Raw genomic sequence first — 20,179 nt, forward strand, 5'->3', positions numbered from 1 at the left:
CTCATCAGCAAAGATAAATGGGTTTTAACAGATGGAACCCTTTTTCTCTTTTTATTAAAATTACATCTTCCTTAAAGTCCTACAGAACATGTTGAAAAACAACTTCATTTTTACGTCATAACTTATATCCAGTCTATGACAAAGTGAATTCTGTTTTATAGCATTAGGAAGAAGTAATGATTAAACCCTAAACACATTTAGTTTATGCCATGTGTGCAGTTTTTTTATCTTGTTCAAATAAATAAAACCCAGTTCAATAAAACTCAGTTTAGTCGAACAATACATGCTTCTTCTAGAAATCTATTTAATTCCTATTTGTTTATTGAATTACATTATCTTGCATCGTCAACAAGTACATATTTGCAGTTGAGTGCAGCCGGGGAGTGAAATAATCCAATAATTGGATCTAACCGCCAACCCTGTGATTAGTGGACGACCTGCTCTACCGAGAAACAGTGTGCAGATCAGAGATGTAGTATTTGCTTCCTTAAAAAAGTCTTGACATTTGGATGCGACACGTCAGACGGCGGTGTCGGCTCTGACCTGCAGACTTGGTGCTGGAGGCGGAGGCAGGGCGCCGAAATGAACCCATGCTCACCGGCTTCCTCCCGGACAGCGAGGCTCCTTTGGACGAGGACGAGGAGCGGCCGCCGTCCACCGAGTCATCGTCCTCAAAGTTTTTGTCTGGAGGAGGAAGAGCAGAAAAGAGAAACAGAGGGCTCTGGTCACGTGACTAAACAACAAGTCTTCAGTAAACTCAACCAGCACAAAGACACTGCCACCGCTGAGCATCCCAGCAATGCGGAGCAGGCAGGCGGACTCTGACATTTCTGCATTTTAACTTCTAGCTGACCAGAGTACATAACTCACATTCCTACACCACCAACATAACAAGCTAACGCTGGCGAGGAGTGCGAAGGTCAGACACACAATGCCCTGAACAACAAACTGAACAATTAGTCCTGTGTTCCCAGTAAGAAGCACAGAGTGAAAAATGTACTTTTTAATCAATCTGGCTTCTTCATAAAGTCTCACTGATGATTTTATGTATCTTCCCCTGCGTGTCGTGAGCTAAATAAGGATTCTGACATGGTGTAGAAAAGAAAATTATACGTTGCTGTTGGTGAACGCAGCCCTCTAGGTTTTGATTAATGCTGAAACATTAAATACTGATTGCCAATAATTTTGATTACCAGTCATTTATCAAGCAAACGCACTAGCGATTCCCAAGCTCCAGCTCCTGCAAAGTGAGTATTCGCTGCTTTACTCTGTTTTATATAATTAGAAATGGAACATCTTTGGGTTTTGGACTGATGAGCATTTGTCTGACATTAAGCCGATTAATCAATAATGAAAATAGCTAGTTAGTTGCAGCTTAACTTTGAGTTACAAAGGCACTATATAATGACAATGTTGTCATGCAAGGCATTATTATGTACAAGAAACAACTGACAGTTACAACTACTGTGCATAACATTTATCAGTTTTAAAAATGTTAAAGTATCAGTCACCAAGAGACTCTCAAACATCACCATGTTAGGGCTGCAAATGAAGTTTATCCTCTTAATCAATTAATCTGCTGATTAGTTTCAAATGATTATTTTGACCTAAAAATGTCACAAACTGGTGAAAAATGCCCATTACAATATTTTAAAGCTCACAATGACGTCTTGTGACGTCACATTTCTCGTTATGTCCAAACAACAGTTGAAAACGTGAAGATGTTCAGTTTACTGTCACACAAGACAAAGAAAAAGCAACAAAGCCTCAGAACTGAGAAGCTGGGACTGGGAAATATTGAATTAATTGACTGTTTTAGCTCCAATTTTATGTCAAAATCCACATTTACTCTACAGAACACATCGTCAGGATCGGTACCCCGACCAACAACAGATTCATTTCCTGGTTAAAACAGCTTAATTTGTTGGATCAGCAGTTGATCTGTGAACATTTTACTGATGGATCTGCTGAATACTATCTAATGTGGGAAAAAAGGTGTGCTGGATTTTAATTGCTGAGTAAATAAATACACAAACACGATCTTTAAACACAGCAGCTCAAAGAGGCACAGCCCTGTGGAGACGTCTCCTGTGGTGGACAACAGAGTGCCACGTGAGTTCCCCCTCAGCACAGGAATCTGCACGGCTAGCAATCAATGCTCTTTCATTATTCAAAGTTCACACACACACACACACACACACACACACACACCAGCAGCGCACTCGGGCAACACATCAGTCACGTGCCATCAGGTTGCAGTTTTTCCTCCTCGCAGGATGAAAGCACGATGCAACAACTCTCAATATCAACACAAGGTGACTGTGTGTGCGTGTGTGTGTGTGTGTGTGTATAAGAAGGAAAAACACACCTGTCACCTGAGGTTTAACATCAACGTAACACTACACAACAGGAGGGTGAAGAGCATGTTAGCGCAAGAGGAAATCCCTTTAAATGTCCAAGATGTGCATTCAAATATCAAGTCCAAACATTTCTGAAACTATTAAAACTAATAAAAGTAATATTAGAATATACTTGCTGCATTGGTGTGGATTGTACTGCATCGTGTGTGTTTCACTGGCCCAATCCCCATGTCGAGGATCAATGAATTTATGTCATCACAGGCTAGCTGAGAGGGGTGTCACTATCAGATATTTACTGTGATGCTAAAAATCAATCAAGCCACATGTAACATTTCATACAAGGAAACAAAAGCCGAGTCATCTTCAGCTAAATACGTTTCTAATAGACAACCAGATTTTAAAAAATCTCTAATACACATTATTTATATTTCATTATTTATGATTCCACATGTTATTTAGGAAAATTAAAATGGTAAGGAGCTGCAATTTTAACGCTCCTGCTTGGATTTGGTAGCTGCAGCGTATGTGCTTGCCTGTTCGGTTAAACTCGGCACTACTGAAGTGAAATTAAACTGACCGTGTGTCCACATTAGGGGTTTCTACTACTACTCGTCGTGTAGTCGACTAAAACAACACTGTGGGCTGTATTCGACTGGCTGTGGATAACACACCAGCACAGCATGTCGTTTTTACACTTTGGTTTTTGTACGAATTAACAAACGAGATATAACATGTTCATCAGCTCATCAATTCAAACATGACAGTGGTATCAATCTTCTCATCTAACTCTCAGCAAGAAAGCATTAAGCGTATTTTCGACATTTTTCAACACTGTGTCATGAAGACGATTTGAAACACTGCATGAAATGTAGCAAAAAGAAGAAAGTGATGGATTCACGCACACGTGAACCGGTTAGATGTACAGTTTGGGCAAACCTCAAGCTTGAAATGTAACGTAACAAAGATATTTAATACTATTTTGAGAAACATTACCAATACTACAAATTAGCAGCTGTGAAAGCTCTGGTTTAACAGGGCAATGAACAAGCAGTTCTGTGAGCATGCAGCAAAGTGCCTGACAAAAAGGAAACGAAAAATGCCTGCACGTGTTTCAAATTTTATGAAAAACGTACTTATCCATTATGATTAGTTTACCGTTATAAGTTATATAACTCAAAATGTACATCTTCTAGGGATAGTATAGAAAAAAATAAGCTAATCCTTGCCTCATGCAGGATTTTTAAAAGTTTCAATGGCTCAACACTCATGAAATTTGCACAGAATTCAAAACCAGACTGCAGACTTAAGTACGCAAATGACAGTATATTGCTCTTATGTGCCCTTCAGGAAGAATAACAGATTTCAACATGCAACAGAAATATAATTTACAAGACAAACTATCTGAATACAAATCAAGTAAGCCAGAACAGGCCACAAAATTAAGCCATTCAGTTTAAATTTAACCTTGATAGCCTCAAATTTCACCCATCAACTCGTCAACTAATCCGTCCTCTTATATCCGCATCAGGTCTGTAGATAAATCAGCAGAAATAAAAGTTCACTCGTCATGAAAAGGACAACATAACATAAATTTGTCCCAGACTCTACAGCAGACAGACTCTGTCCTGTTTCTCCAGCTTCCTGACCTTTACTTTGCTCGGAGACGGACAACCAGGCTGCATCACGTCCTGTGTATTGTCCACACAACAATTCAGCTGCGAGCAGGCCAAGACATCATCCTGCTGTGTTTACATTTTGAGACACCGCAGATGCATTCCTCCTGGATTTACAGCCCCCCCCACCCCCCGCCATTTAACTCATGTCGGCTGCATTCATAATTGATTACAACCTCCACTATTTCTCTCTACTACAAGCTCTGTTCAAACCGTCCCTGCATCCAGAGGAAGAGCAGCGGCGGCTTACAGGAGCAAATCCGCCTGCAGACCAGTTTCCTCAGCATGCCGGCAGACAGACAGACAGACAGTCAGGTGGTCCTCCAGTCCTCTGTGGTCCTCACATCTTTTCCCCCAGCTGAGGAGAGAGAAAAGGGGAGGAAGGAGGGGAGTCCAACCGCTAGCCTCCCCCCTCCCCTGTCAGGGAGCACATGCTTCGAAGCGATCTTCCTCTCCGTCTTCGTCCTCTAGTTCACTTCAGCAAACACACACACACACACACACACACACTGCCAGGAGCAGGATGGAGGAAGTGGAAGGGAGGGGATGGAGAGAAGTGATGAAGGAAAGGAGGAGTAGGGGGTGGGGGTGGGGGTGGACCAATAGGAGGAGAAGGGAGGGGTCGGGACAAACCCCGGCTCTGGGTCTGGAGGCGGAGCTCGTGGGTGGAGTCAGAGATGAGGGACAGCTCCAGTGTCATCACGACTAAGGAGACGGGGGAGGTGGGAGGGATTGGAGGGACACCTCTCCAGAGGGAGGAAGCCGGTGCTGACAGTGTTAATGTCAGCCGTCGAGCCTCCACCCGAGTTCATCCGTCAGCCTGCAGCAGTGTTTTTATTGCAGCAAGGTCACTGCTGCTCAACATGCGAGATGACAAATCACTCAGGGTGACTTCAATATGAGAGTCAGGTTTTTATCTGCACAGACACAACGTGTGTCACAAAGCAACACCGAGGCAGAGGTTTGATTTGCGATCAGGTTATATGTGTATAATAACTCACATTTCAGATTGGATTTATCTTAATGAGAGCTGTATGTTAGTTTGAAGTGATGGGACAGTGATGCTTGGGATATTTATATATCTAAAAAATATACTTCTTTGCTTTTAATTCAATTTTATTTATATAGCGCCAATTCATAACAAAACTTCTCATTTTTACTGTTTTATACTAATTGTAGCGGCTTCCTTAACAAACCTTGCAGCCGCGGTGAGGGTCAGAGGTGAGTCCTGGGTTCGAACATTTGTGACGCGCTTGAAGTCTGTACTTTTCTTGTACAAATGTTCTGAGATCCAACATGCGTTTTGTAGGTTTATTGCACATGAGCTGTCAAAGCACGGCAGACAGAGGATGGACATGAAAACCAGATGCATAAACAGGTAACATAGATGGACAAAAACAGGAAAATCAGGCGGTCAACAAATATTACGGCTCCCCGTCCCTGACTCTCAACAACCTGGCCTCAGGTAAGTGCGCACCTTTACAGACATATGTGCATGTGCTCCGCCCCCTCAGCACCAGACCAACCCACACACATGCAGCAAACACACAGTGCACCCATGTTCTGTCTCCTACACTAATTAAACATAAAAGAACTTTCAAGTAAAGGACTTTTTCCTGTTTCTTTCTTCTTCTTGCATTATTTTTATATCATTGCTCATTTTCTGTCTCATGTCTTTTCTGTTTTAACTTTAGAGGAGTTTCACGATAGATAGAAAGATATTTTAGGAAAAAAAAGTTTTAATACCTTACTTACATATTTTTCTACAACCCCTCTTTTTCCATTTAACGAAAGAAGCCAAAGTAGTCAAATAACTGAACATGGATCAATGGTGTCTAAAAAGCACCCGTGCTACAACTCTGCCTCGATACGATGTCTAAAATTGGTAAAATTTGACTTTTAATAATAATAATAATAATAATAATAATAAAACTTTATTTATAGAGCACTTATCAAAACAAAGTACAAAGTGCTTCACAACAAGAAAAATAAAATACCACAGTGAATGACGAAATAGAAAGAAATAAAACACATAAAATACACAAAAGCAATAAAGTAAACAGTAAAATAAACAGCCACCTTCATGACCGGCAGCAGTTCTGAATGCAGACAGCGTCACTGCTTTTAACCTCTCAAGAGAAGAAGCCTTGACATGCAGCAGTTCACCTGCTGAATGCAGGCCAACCAGAGGCCAACCTGTTTTTAAGCTCACGTACATCTATCACCATTGCAACAAGGACCTTCAGGGTCAAGACAATAACAGTTTCATCTTAAACTTAACCATCTACATTCAGTGTTTTCCCAGCCCATTGGATATTAATGCTGTCAGACAAACTGGCAGCCAGTGCGTCACTCTCGACTCATATCGGCTGAACAAACCTCCTTCCACAGGGTGGCGCAGTTACCCCACTGTTTAAGTGTGTTCCTTCACAGGTGCAGCCATTTTACGGGGCTACTTTGACGTTTTTATCCATCATTTTTTGATGATATCCAGGTGGAGGAAAAAGAAAGACAGGCAGGAAGGCCATGAGCTGAATAAAAACTGGAATTTAAACAACAAAAGAGAGATACACAAAGCCTGGCGTCCACATTTGTGAAGATATTTGTTCCAGGAAGTGTATGTGTTAAGTCTTGAAAAGTACCTGGGTGTAAAGATGGCTGCAAGGTAAACTAAAGTTAGAATCTCAGAGGTTAATCATATAACATCTGTCCCTTTACTGACTGATGCTAAAAAGTGTATGTTTTCCTTCCTTACAAAGGAACCTGCTCCGAGTATTGTCTGAAGCATAATCATTCACTCAGGAGGTCAATGAAAAAATTAAGGCTTTAATGTAATCGATCCCACTGAGAAGAACATCGACGGGACGCACCATCTGGGATTTTTCTTGTTAGAAATGATTTAACTTTAGGTGGAGAAAAGTCATTCTTATATCTACTGTATGTATTTGTCTCACTTAAGAGATTAAACTTTTGGTTGATTAATCCATAAATTGATCAACTGGAGATTATTAGTCCATATATTGATAATTGATGAATCACTTTTCAAGCAAAAATGCCAAAGATTCTCTGGTTCCAGCTTCTCAAATGTGAGGATTTTCTGCTTCTCTCTGTTTTACATTATTAATTTATATTGTATATCTTTGCTCGGACAAAACAAGACATTTGAAGATGTGACCTTTGATGGACATTTTTCCACTATTTTCTTATATTTTATAAGCTGAATCTAACTGAATCAACAGATTAATTGCCCTAATTTATCCATTTACCTCTTCTTAAATATTTGAATTAAGTTAAATTAGTATTACACTTCCAAAAAGTTGGGGAACTTACAAGACAAATGGTCACAAATAAATCAGCAGAGGCCGAGATATTCTGACTTTTAGCCTCTAGAACGGGTCAAACTCCAAAAACACTGGATCCTACATTTCCCATAATGCACCTCGACAGCCTGGTTAACGTGCACATCTTCTCAGACTTGATGAAGCTCCTCCAGAGTCACAGAGGACATCATACAAGTGTTTTCACCGTCCGAGGAAATTGTGTTTGACATGTGAAATTTAACTTTCACAACTTTTATGACAACAGCTGCTCGTATCAAAAAGACTAAGATGAACATGATCGAACAAATCTAACAAAGTGACTGTGACTGATTGTGCCCCTCCTCTGGATGCCAGGTCACAAGTTTTCCTCCTGGCAGCGTCTCAAAGTCTTTGGGAGTTCGGAGCCTGATGGAGTCTGACAGCTGATCTCCCCGATGCAAATTCACAAAATGACCGGGGAGAGGTGAGGCGTTCAGAAGTGCAAAGTGTTGCGTCACTGAAGAAAGGAAGAAACGAGGGAGCGTGGGAGAGCAGCTCAGAGTCCCAGCAGAGTTTTAGGAGGACAAGCTCATCAAAATCAACCAAAACACACTCTCTACCTGCAGGTGGTTTTTATTCATTTCCCACTCATAAAAATTAAACACAGCATCTTATTTTAAATCACTTTTTGCTTCCCTCAACGTTGAAAATATCAACCGCATTAAATAATAATGAGCTCAAAGGTGAGCTTCAGCCTGTGGACACGAGACGATTTACGCTGTGTTCAGCCTTTTTAGTGCTGAATGAATGACGTGGGAAACACGCCTGCCATTCTCCTGCACATCACAACAGCGGGAGTGACGTTCCCACAGAATTATCGGGCTTCATTCACGACTTTCTCACCAGATTAAAATGCATTCATACAAAGCAAATCCACAAGCAAGAGTCTTGAGTTACAGCGGACGAGGTGTTAAGAGAAAGCAACAGAGGTGATCATGAACCATCAGTCTTTAGATAAACAAAGAGTACAGGAAGTTGGCTGACAAAACAATGACAAATCCACCCACTGCTTTGACTAAAAAACAGATGAGAGAAAGTAAAGCTCCAGTTATTTCGCCTGAGAAATAAATACTTTTATAAATAAATCACAAGTTGATTAAATGGCGCTGATGGAAGAACCTCCGAATTCATCCCGATCAGCTCAGATTCCTTCATGCACCTCTGAGTCTAAGTGGAGATTTTCTTCCGGATTTTAGGGCAACAACTAAGAAAGAAACCCCCCCCACAAAACCCCCCCACACTTAATCACTTCAGTGAGTACAAGTGATCGACAGCGTGCAGGATTTTATAATATACGTTATGATCTGACAAACCTGTCCATAAGACTTTCTGGAGTGCAAGGACTTTGTTGAGATTGTTAGATGCAGGGCTATAACTAACAATTATTTTCTTTATAGTTACCTGTTGATTATTTCAGAGTCCAAGGTGACATCCTCAAATGTCTTGGTTTTCCAAAAAACATAAGATATTCAGTTTACACAGATATAAAACAAAGAAAAGCAGCAAATCTGTACATTCGAGAAGCTGCAACCAGAGAATATTTTAACATTTTTGCTTGATAAATGACTTAACGCTAAATCGATTATCAAAATTGTTGCGTCAATTTGAGTTGTTGTTTCAGCACCGCTGGACTTTATATTTCTAATTTGTCCAAACGCTTCTATAAACACATGTTCCTATCATACAGCGAGCCACTGACCTAAAGGGAACAATTTTCAGCATCTTTCCCTCAGATTTCCCTTTAAAAATGAGAAATTGTACTAGTTAGGGCCTTTATTTATATGTAACTTTTAAGACGTGTTGTGTTTTTTGTTTACTTGTTAGGTTTTTAGGGTCAAATCGGTCTCTGTTCCTGCTAAGAGTAAACCTTTTCCTGTTTGGGATCCTTCTTATACTGTGGAGAGGAGTTTTCCTGTTATGTTGTGAGTCACGTCTTGTTGTGCTCTGTATATCTGTGCAGAGAAGAGTACCAGTGTAAATTATACTGTTGTAATATAAAGGAAGGTTTCAGTAACACATCTCTGCACACCTAAATGTGTGATAGGTGTGTTGGAGGCCAGCACATATATATATCTTCATGATATATTATATATATATGAAATAAACCAGCAGCAAGTGAGCCACTGCAGATGTTTTCACTTTCTAGCCCTTCATAAATGCTGTATAAGTTGTGAGAGCTTCACTGGTGCATGGTGCCCTGTCTTTCTGTCCCTGCACAGTGTTCATTATTCAGGAGGTTTCCAACTGTGCAACCCAAGTCCTGCTGGCAGCGAGTACCTGGCCTCGTCTCTCAACACCTCTCTGCAGGAGCTGCATGACGCACACAAAACCCTCAGAGCTGGATTCACAGCAGTTCCCCACCAGTAAAATATACATCCAAATCGATTTTAAAAAGGGTGGTTTGAGTGTCAAAGTTCATTCTTGAGCTTGTGAATAGTTGTTTGACAAAATAATTTTAACACAAGGTCCATTTACAAGCCTTTTCTAGAGCTTTCAACCTCTTTCTTGAACAGAGACAGTAGTCCCCCCCCCCCCAAAACTTCACTAAAGAATGCCATGAGGTGTTGAAAGCTCAGGAAAAAGCTGCTATAGCGCCATCTTTAGGAGAATTGTCCCCGTATTTGAGATTGTTGTGTGAAATGTCAGTTCTTTAATTACTCATCTTGGGTTCAAGTCCTGTATCAGTCCTGTGAATCTTCTTTGTATTGTAAGTGCAACATGTATGTACATGCAATATGTACAATAAGTGTCACGCAGACCCCAACCAGGTTTTTTATAGCAAGAAAATAACAATTAGTATATTCTATAAACTAATTGTTTCAGCTGTAGTAGCAAAATTCAAATGTTAGTCATTTAAAATGCCAAAAATTCACTGGTTCAAGCTTCTCAAATGTGAATATTTGCTGGTTTTCTTGATCCTCCACGACAGAAAATTGAATACCTTTGGTTTTTCGACTGGTGGTCGGACAAAACAAGAGATTTAAACATGTTAACTTGGGCTTTAAGTAATTTTCATGGAAATTTTTCACTTCCAAACGATTAATGGAATAAAAATTAATGAAATTAATGAAAATAAACACTAGTTGCAGCCCTAGTCTGTACAAGAGACATAACAGCCTCCAAAGAGTGGAGATATTGTTCAAATGCCTTCAGGCTGGTTGTCTTTAATAAAAGTATTTCTGGGTATCTTTTTCATTTCCTTAATTTTGTTTACATGGTATTTAAAAATTGCTACTTTTACTACTAGACTACAGACATCGGTCAACTTATCTATTAGCTTTAACTTACTTTTAAAAGTACTCAATTAGCCTAAAGCTAAAAAGTTTTTTGTGCATCTGAAAGCACAAATGTGGACTGGAATACTATACAAAAACAAATATCTGAGCTCTATATTTAAAGCTGGCAATAACTGCAGTCTACAGTATGTCAAATGAAAACATTATACTGTATATGTTCTGCAATGTGACCTCTGTTCCCAGTACATCAGCACTGAGGGACTGCAGGGGAGGAACGGACTTGAAAACTACCCTGAGAGGGACCAAGCTAGTCTGGAGGGTTTTAAGAGTAGTCTTGTTCTAAAAATCAAACCATTTCTGTTTGACGCCGACCTGGAGAAAGTTATATTTGTAACTCTCCATACAGTATTCTGCACTCAGTAAAAATCAGTTTCAACTGGTGCAAAATGCAGCTGCAAGGCTTTTAACTAGAACGCATTCCCCCAATTACAGCTGCCCTTCACTCGCATCCCATTGCTGCAAGAATGCAGTTTAAAATCAATTAATTGCTTGTAAGAGGTTCCAAGATATATCTATGAAGAGCCCTTATGTACAAGAGCACAAGCTAGCCAGCAGAGAAACCTCCTAAGTCTAGATCTGCAACCAAGGGTGACTGTGCATTCATGGCGCATAAACTGTTGAATCATCCACCGGTCACAATACTCACAGCAGCGTCTGTATTTCCTTTAAATCGTCGGCTAGAAACAGCACCTTTAAGGCTTTTAACTTGTATGCATTCATATTTCCTGGGCTATATTACTTTATTTATTATTTCATCTCATTTATCTGGTTTTCCTGTTTCCTGTATACTTTTATTACTGCCTCTATGCCAAGAAAGGTGCTAAACAAATAAAGTTATTATCATCATTAATGGTAATTATTTAAACCTCCTTTGTGAAACTGAATTTGCTGAAAGTAAACCTGATTTACTGAAGTAAGCTTACTTTACAAAACACCCCTCAGAAGCTTAACATGACTATAAACAAGTAATGCTGCGCAATAAATCACCTTTCATGACAGTAAACAACACAGAAAACCAGCAACACTGACAAGAATGTAGGTGGAAATAATGAAGTTTCCAAATGGTACTGTTCCTCAAACTATGTTCCTCAAATTATAACAAGCATTTCTACCAAAATAACTCGAATTATCAAAATATTTCAGACGTAATCGCGCACGTCATATGCCGAAGCTACAGACAACAGCAGAGCAGAGCACAACAGCGGGATTATACGCATCACTGAGCTTCAGCTACTTGTGGCATTCAGTTCCCAATTATGATCTCTTTGCAATTATCAAGGCTTATGAGCACAAAGGCCCTGACAGAGTTGGGTAATAACCAGTTTCTACAGCAACTACACAGACAGACAGCTAAATATTCTCTCAATGAACCTTGCTGATTTCAAGAAGAGGCCTTCAACTTTACATGAAACATTTGCTTGTATGTGATAAATTTACCTGCAGGGACCCGGCTTGACGTTGCGAGACGACACCCTCCCCTGTGGGTCTACCGGAGGAGAAACAGTGGCGTCCTGACACCAACCCTGAAGCCGATACACTGCTGCCTGCCTCCTCCCTTCCCCTCCAACCTGGTCTTGTGACTGTAAGGACGACAGCTGACACCACTCCTACAAAATAAGAGCCCTGGGCTGCCGGAGTTAAGAGTCTCAGTCTGTTTTTACTCTGGTTTTCTTAGCTTTTCTGTTTTCCTTTAATCCTTTCTTTCATTTTCTCAATCTCTCTCCTCAATTCTCACTTTTACAGTTTATTTCAGTTGTCCATGTTTTGCAGTCTTGCTCTTCCTTTCCTTCCTGTCTTTGTTTCTCATTCTCTCTTCGTATCTTAATGTCAGTCTCTTACGCTCTCCTCTGAATGATTTTCAGCTTTTTCCTCAGTCTTGTCCATTTCTCTCTCTCAGACCCGTTTTCCAGGTTAGCGTGATGCTTCCCACTCGCCTGCTCAGGTGACATTAACAGCTCTGTCAGTTGTCAGTGTGCTGACGTCCACATCTCTTTGAAGTGACTGCTGGTGGGTTGAAAGGCTGCTGAACTGTTCTACCTTTCGTTTTTTAATCCGGGTGCAGACACACAAGCTGAGGCAGAGCTTAAAGCTGATGTGATAAACACACTGTGGAAAATACAATGCAATTAGCTCTCTTAGATGACACTGTTTCCCAACCATAGAAATTAGTACGCCGGTAATCTCGACCAATCCCCATCAACAATCCGGTCACATGACTTCCAAGCACTCATTTGCTGTGCACTCTGTGTTGTAATGAATGAAGTCCACTGATTTTAAGTCACTATTAATGCAAAATAAACACTTCCTGTGGCTGCTTCTCATTAAAAGCTTATAACATGTGAACTACTAGAATGCTTTAATTGTGAAAATAGAAAAGTGCAGTCTTGAGGTACGGTCACATCACATTTCTGTCCCACAAAACTGCCCCATACTCTGCCCTAAAACCACATTTGTGATGAAGATAATTAGTACATTTTGATCACAGCGATCACAAACTGTGACATTTATGGACATTTCTAATACTGCAAGGGAGGTATGGTAAAGCTCTTCCCTTCATGTCAGATTATCTCAGTGACAAATTCGTGTGGTTTCCCCAAAGGAAGGTGGTGTTGTCTTTAAGCTGAGGGGCCCCTGAGATGCAAGCTGGGCCTTGTGACCACAGCGATGAGGCTTGTCAGCTCTGGCCTGGGAGACAATATGTTCAAAAGACTAAAAGACCAGTCTGATGCCACTCAGTCCAGGTTTTAACGCTGAACCAGATAAGACTAATTCAATTTGTACACAGTCAACAGCTAATAACTGTGGATGTGATATTCTCTGCAGAAATCAAGCTTCTTGATGCGCTGCTTTTCACTCCATTCAAACCTTTCTATCCCACTTCTGCGGGGTCGCTTTTCCTGCTGTGGAGCACAAAGAAACCGGCTCAGGTTGCATTCTGACTGAAAGACAGTGAACACACCCCAGCGAGACCGGTGGAAACCAAGACAAGGGCTTCCCAGCTGAAACATGCTCATTGTGACTGTTGAACAAAGATATTCACCCAGTCGTCGTAACGTTTCGTACTTCACATTCTTGGATTTTTAGATTTACAGCCTCTATCTCAAACCCAGAGGACCAAAAGAGATAAACATACTGTAATGAAACATACATTTTTTTGCAGATAATAGAATAAATGTAACTGCACATTTTGTCAGAAACACTGGCCGTATTTGGGAAGGATCTTCAAATGTTTCAGGAGGTGTTTGTGCCATGTTTTATCTAACTTACTATCCTTCCTTAGCCAGTTAAAAACCTTATAGCCTTGCTCCTCCACCCCCACCCCCACCTAACCCCTCCATAATCACAATCAGCCTTCATCACAAGGCTGGATCATCAGCAGTAAAACCCTCACTGCCCTTCCTGACCACATACCTCTGTGAAGTGTTTCTCCGCTGTGTCAGCCACATAAACAAAATTAGCGAATAGATTAGATGGAAGAAACACACTGTTGTTTTCCCAATTACACATATCTTTTGTTTAGTGTTTGACACATCTCTTGGTCTGTACTGTATTTGTCATAACGCTGTTTTTGTGCTGCCATCTTAGCCAGGTCTCTCCCCCTAAAATACATTTTTTTAAGTATTACTTTTGGCGTTTTGTGCTTTTATTAGAGAGTCAATATTAGAGAGATGACAGGAAATGAGGGGAGAGAAAGATGGTGGATGACGTGCAACAAATGCCCCTGGACAAACTCGAAACAGGGACGCTGTGGTTTATGGTCAACACCTTAAACACCTAGGCCATCAGGGTCCTCTGAAATGCATTTTAATCTCACTGACACTTTCACCTGATTAAATAAAGCTGTGTTTTCCACAGAAAAGTTTCTCCTATACTGGTACAGTACAGCACATTGTACCCTACTTAAAGTGAAATCAGCACAGTACAAAATGTGTTGACAGGGTTGTTGTTCAATAACTTAACAAAGTCATTATATGACGTGCCAAACACTCACATTGTGCAATTCTTTCATTCATTAACAGCAGTTACTCAAACAGAGAATTTACATAATCTCCCTTTAAGTTTCGGAGTCTGGTAGGTGTACAAATAAACCAAAGTGGTGCAGTTTTGGAGGGTGTTAGCAGTGTCACATGTTGGTGTCTGCAGGCCGCTCGCAACAACAAACAATACAACACCATACAAAAACAAAACGATGCTGCCATGACAACTGAATGGTCCCAACAGTCAACCAGAACCATTATGGGCATAAAACTGTACTGGTGCCACATACACGACCGAGCTCATAATGCCAGCAGGTGGAGCAGGAGATGTGATCTTACCTGACACAGGTGACAGGACCATGTTCCCTGACCTTTGAACTTCGTCAAATTTACTGAAGATGACGTTCAACCTGGACAGAGGGGGGGGGGGATAGACGACGACGGAGAATTAGCACCAGTTGGTGTTGTGATAGTGAGAAAAGCAGAAAATAAACAGCCCTGCTGCCTTCAGGCCTGCAGCCGCTCCTCCGAAAAACAGAAAACTGGCTCATTTCAGACTCCCCGGAGAGCCGTTAAATAGGCCAAAGTAACATCTCGTCGCCCACAGTCTCTGCATCCAAAAATACGCAAGCAGTGGGCGACTGTGACAGCCGTTGGGTAATATTTTTAGAACAAACACTAATAATCACAATGTCTATGTAACACCAGACATTGGTGACATTTGTTGACTCTTTGGGAGAAAACAACCGTCATTTCAAGGAGTGATTGGATTTTTAAAAAATGTTAAAAAGTGAGAAGCTTCTGTGTCAATAAGTAAGATTTGAAATGAAAATGTCTGTGTTGACTTTGTGCTGTGGAACTAAACTAAATATAAAAACACGTTTTTGCTTGGTCACCATAAAAAAAAAAAAACAATTCTAAACTAGTGCTGAAACTATTAGATCGATTAATCAATCGATATTTTGACAATCGATTAATCATTTGAGTCGTTTGTGAAGCAGAAACTGTCAAACATTTTCTGGTTACAGCTTCTCAAATGATTTGCAGCTTTTCTCTGTTTTATATCATTGTTAACTGAACTTCTCTTGGTCTTGGACTGTTGGTCAGACAAAAAAAAACAAGACATCTGAAGACGTCACCTTGGAGTCTGAGAACTTGTGATCTGCAGTTTTCACCATTTTATAGACTAGATAAATAATCAATCAATTTAGGGACTGGCCCTACTGTTGTGTTTGAGCTCCTGGAGAGCCTGGGTCCTCTTTAACATCTCAAAAAAACATACTTTACATTGTTTTATCAGCTGGATACATGATGATAATTACTTATAAACATGATTTTGATAGATTTTTTTACGCTCTATATCTGTGATTGGTTTTGACGGTACCTTTTAAGCGGTAATATCCCTCCTAAATCCCAAATACGTCTGTTAGGATTTCTGTTATTGGAGATTTATGATAGTTTGTGTTAATAATGGGTCTGACAGCGCAAGTTAAGCCAATCTCAACAAAACACAAGGGTTAATAAATAATGAAATTAGTTACAGTCCTCCACTTTAGAAGTTAGTCATAAACCTTCACAGTGAGCATTTGAACGCACCGTGACTGAGGTAGACCCTTCTTTCCCAGGTCCATTCTCACTCGTTCTCCGACGTGGCGGTAGATCTCCACAAGGCAGTTCATGGCTCCATCACGCACCTACGGGTCGACAATAAAAATAACATGAACACAAACTCAGGCACTTTATCTCTGTTCTGCACATTTTATCACTTTGTTTTCTTCCTGTACTGTTGAACAAACTAATACTTTTTAAATCTTCAAGAGCACCTGAACCATTCTTCTAAACTAATACTTTATTCGATGATGTTAAAATGAGAGAAACTCTGTTTTCAACAATAACAATTAATTCACTTTGCTGTGATGTCATTTTGCTGCTGTGATAGCATAAAGGTATTTTTCTCTCCTAAAAATCTTATCAAATGTATAACTCAATTGTAAAGTAAGTATTTTTTCCAAGTCTCCAAGTATTTTTCTCTGTTTTTTCCCTTTTTATGATCACTGTGCCAAATTGGCTTATTTTGTGTGTCTCCAATTTCCCTTTTTTCATTTGTATTTAAATGTATTTTATTTGACTTGAGTTCTGCTTTTTATATTGCTCTTAACTCGGGAGGAGGTCCACTGTATGAGCCTACAGCTTCTCAGCCTCTTCTGTCACAATGTTATTTGTTTTATGCTCTTTGTGTAACCGAAAAATTAAAAGAAATACAAAAAAAACTAGAAAATTGCCTCCAGTAACCAAGTTTGTTTGTTTCCAGCTGGTCTCTACTTTCCTCTAACAAGCAAAAGGCCAGATGAAAAAAAAAAAAATGAAGTGGTTCCTGTAGAACCCACTCATCATTTTGGGATGGCTCATAACGCACTACAAGACAAGTGCTTCAGTGCACATGTTTGGGGTCAGGAAGGGAAGTTCATGGGCACGGCTTCCTGTCCTCAAGAGGAAGTGTGATTCCGGTGATGACAGACCTCTGCAGCCTATCAGGAGACAACAAACTCAAACACAGAGCACAGCGGGGGAGACGAGGGCTCGGGTGGTTAGAGAGGAGACTCCACGGCTGCAGGTTTGGTCCCTGCAAAGTATCATGTGTCTAACAACAGCTAAAAGGTTTTTTTTCTACAAATATATATCAACTAACACAGTGAACGTATGTGTGCTAAAGGAAGATTTGGAAAGAACACAGATCCTGGTTCGTGGTCTGAGCAGTAATGTTTGTGTTTGACCAGCAGAGGGCAGTCGAAAACCAGTAACACCGCTGTTACGGCCCAGTCCACATATTTAAGTCCAGGTGGGAAGCAGCAGGTTGTACCTGACTTGTGGGATCTCCGAGGAGGTTACAGATGTGAGGAACGATTTTACTGAGCGTCAGACTCTGAGATCCAAACCTAAAAAATCAAAACACAACATAACATGAACCTTTGTGCAAAATACCATCACATAAAAACACATTCTTATATTTTATTAAGCATCATCATTCGATTCCCACTTTGGATTTTAAAAGTTGTGTTGTTTTATTTCAAAAATCACCCTCATTAGTAATACATAGAGTGGATATTATTTAGCGCTAAAACAATGAATGGTTTAATCAGTTAGTTAATATGCAAAAAACTGATGCTTGTTTGGATGCTTTTCTTTGTTTTAAATGTTAGAAAACTGAATATTTTGTTTGTACGAAACAAGCAATTCGAAGATGTCAAATTGTGATCTGGGAAATTATGCATTTTTCATTCTTTTTTGATATTTTATAGACCAAACAATGTCTAGTCTGCACTTTTTTCTTGCTTCTTTGCCTGCTCTTACAGTGAAAAATCCAGTAGCCTCTTCACTATTCAAGACTTATCTTTGACTGTTCTTTCCCAATTATGATTGAAAATGAAGAACATACAATAGCTGCTTCTATCAAAAGTGCACATAATGTAGAAGTCTCATGTAAAATGATATTATAAATTTGGAAGATGTTTTCTTCACTTACACATTTAGGGTTGAGATGAGACAAAGGCAGAGTCCTTCTCTGGTCCTGTTGTTCTTATGCTTGAAGCCTCCCATCATTCGCTCCCACACATACTGACGAAGAAGAGCACATATACACACACATTTAGTCAACATCTGTACATACTACCAAAAACATATTTTTGAACACTGAAATCGCTGTATGCATTTAGTACATTTCAACAGATTGTAAAAGTTTTTAAAGGAGATTAAACAGTGGATGGCTTTGATGAATTTGCCACAGGTCGTCTTGTTTAGGAGGCTGTTGGAAACACTGTCTGAAAAGCTCTTAAACGCATGTGTGTGCACCTGTGGGTTTGCAGCCTGGTCCATAATCTTCAGTAGAAGTGCTTGGTCCTGGTCTCGAACTTGGTCCTTGGCGTCTCCTAGCCGATCTATCAGGCTCGGCAAAACTGAGCAGACACAGAGAACAGGAACGAAAGTGACCGACAGGCTGGAGATGTCCTGAGTTTACGATATCACAGTGAAGAAAGCATCTCCTCTGCTCGCTCTACATGCTCTTTTAATATAAATGTCTTCACTTTTCAGCTAAAGTTTCATTTAGTTACGTGTACATGACTTTTTATTGTATTACTGCACTTATTCCAAGCAGATATACGTGAACATTAGCAGCTTAAATGTCTCATTTTATACAGACCTTCCATTACTGTGTATATATACAGTCACATTATTAACATTATCAAGAGAAAACTGGGCAACTAGAGCAAAAAATAAGGCAAGAACACAAAAGGTTCAATATAAAAACTACCCATACCTAATTCCTAAGTGTCTTTACATGCCACAAACAGACATTTTATAACATATTAGAGGCCAAAACGATTGTTGTTGGGAATATGGATAATATCTTTTATCACACCGCTATTATACTGCATACAAAACCCAGTCAGGAATGTCAAAAGTCTCAGCACATCCTCACATTGACGCAAAAATCATATAAAAATCCAATGTTGCCAAGAAATAGTCCTGCTCATTGATATACAACATTTATCACTATGGCAACGTGTACCGTGAGACATTAAAGGGATAGTTACCAGCGTATAAACCGTATGGCAACATTTCTTTAAGGTTAACAATTTAATATCATTGGACTGTATTTATTGTCATCAACTTATCAGGTAAAAAGACAACAAGTGCACAATATGAGCACACAAACATATACAACAATATAAAGCAGGTAATAAAAAAAAATCTAACAAAAAGTGTAGTTTAATTGTCATTTCAACCATTAAAAAAACAACTTATAGCTGAGATGAAACAGTTTCTTCAGGATCAGGACATGAAAACCCAACACAACATAAAAACATCCAGATAAAATAAAAACAAAAACATATGAACATCAAAAGTGTTCATCAAAAACCTGACTGCAATAAAAAAAATATGAGTTTAAACTCAATTAAACTGCATATGGAAGAGTAAAAAGATATAAATAAACATTATAGGTATAACATTATACTGTAAATATGTGTAATAAAATGACATAATTACAGAATTACATTACATTTTAACCTACTTTTATTTCATATAGTCAAAAATGATAGATTATGCCTTTAAATATTGTTTAATACACAATGGAAACTATATATATACACACACACACACACACATTTTAGCGAATACTCATTCTATTTTTATTCTAATCAATAAAACAGAACTGTTATCTTAAAGCTTATTGGCTTATATACAGTATAACAGATATATTCACTGCTCTGATTTAAAATCCCTATATTGTATTTTTCTCTATTTTGACTTTAAATATTTGCCAGATGGACAAAGAACTGATGCGAAGCAGCTCACCTGTTCCAACCTGAGTCCTGAATTTCTCCTGCAGTCTGCTGACCAGAGCTGACAGAATGTCCATCCCCAGCAAAACCACCTGAGACACGAAAATAAACAAGAAAAACAAACAAACATGAAGCAAACACACTGATAAAACGCATCAGAGTCTCTCAAAAT

General features: G+C 39.6%; 1 protein-coding gene across 21 annotated transcripts in view; it reads right to left on the reverse strand.

Moving 5' to 3' along the window:
• The window catches only part of LOC122872437 (CLIP-associating protein 1-B-like), a 64,337-nt gene that overhangs the window by 38,668 nt on the left and 5,490 nt on the right, over positions 1-20,179 (reverse strand). For 19 of the 21 annotated variants that reach the window (XM_044188674.1, XM_044188682.1, XM_044188680.1 and 16 more), the window contains 7 exons: positions 20,021-20,099; positions 18,515-18,618; positions 18,189-18,280; positions 17,526-17,601; positions 16,262-16,359; positions 15,005-15,075; positions 544-684 (listed from right to left, as the gene is read on the reverse strand). In XM_044188674.1, coding sequence (XP_044044609.1) covers positions 544-684; positions 15,005-15,075; positions 16,262-16,359; positions 17,526-17,601; positions 18,189-18,280; positions 18,515-18,618; positions 20,021-20,099 — 661 coding nt within the window. Of the gene's footprint in view, positions 1-543; positions 685-4,283; positions 4,495-12,125; positions 12,749-15,004; positions 15,076-16,261; positions 16,360-17,525; positions 17,602-18,188; positions 18,281-18,514; positions 18,619-20,020; positions 20,100-20,179 lie in introns of those variants that run through there. The other 2 variants (XM_044188684.1, XM_044188683.1) reach the window with 2 other exon arrangements.

The sequence above is a fragment of the Siniperca chuatsi genome, linkage group LG24, assembly GCF_020085105.1.
Source record: "Siniperca chuatsi isolate FFG_IHB_CAS linkage group LG24, ASM2008510v1, whole genome shotgun sequence".
Taxonomy (NCBI): domain Eukaryota; kingdom Metazoa; phylum Chordata; class Actinopteri; order Centrarchiformes; family Sinipercidae; genus Siniperca; species Siniperca chuatsi.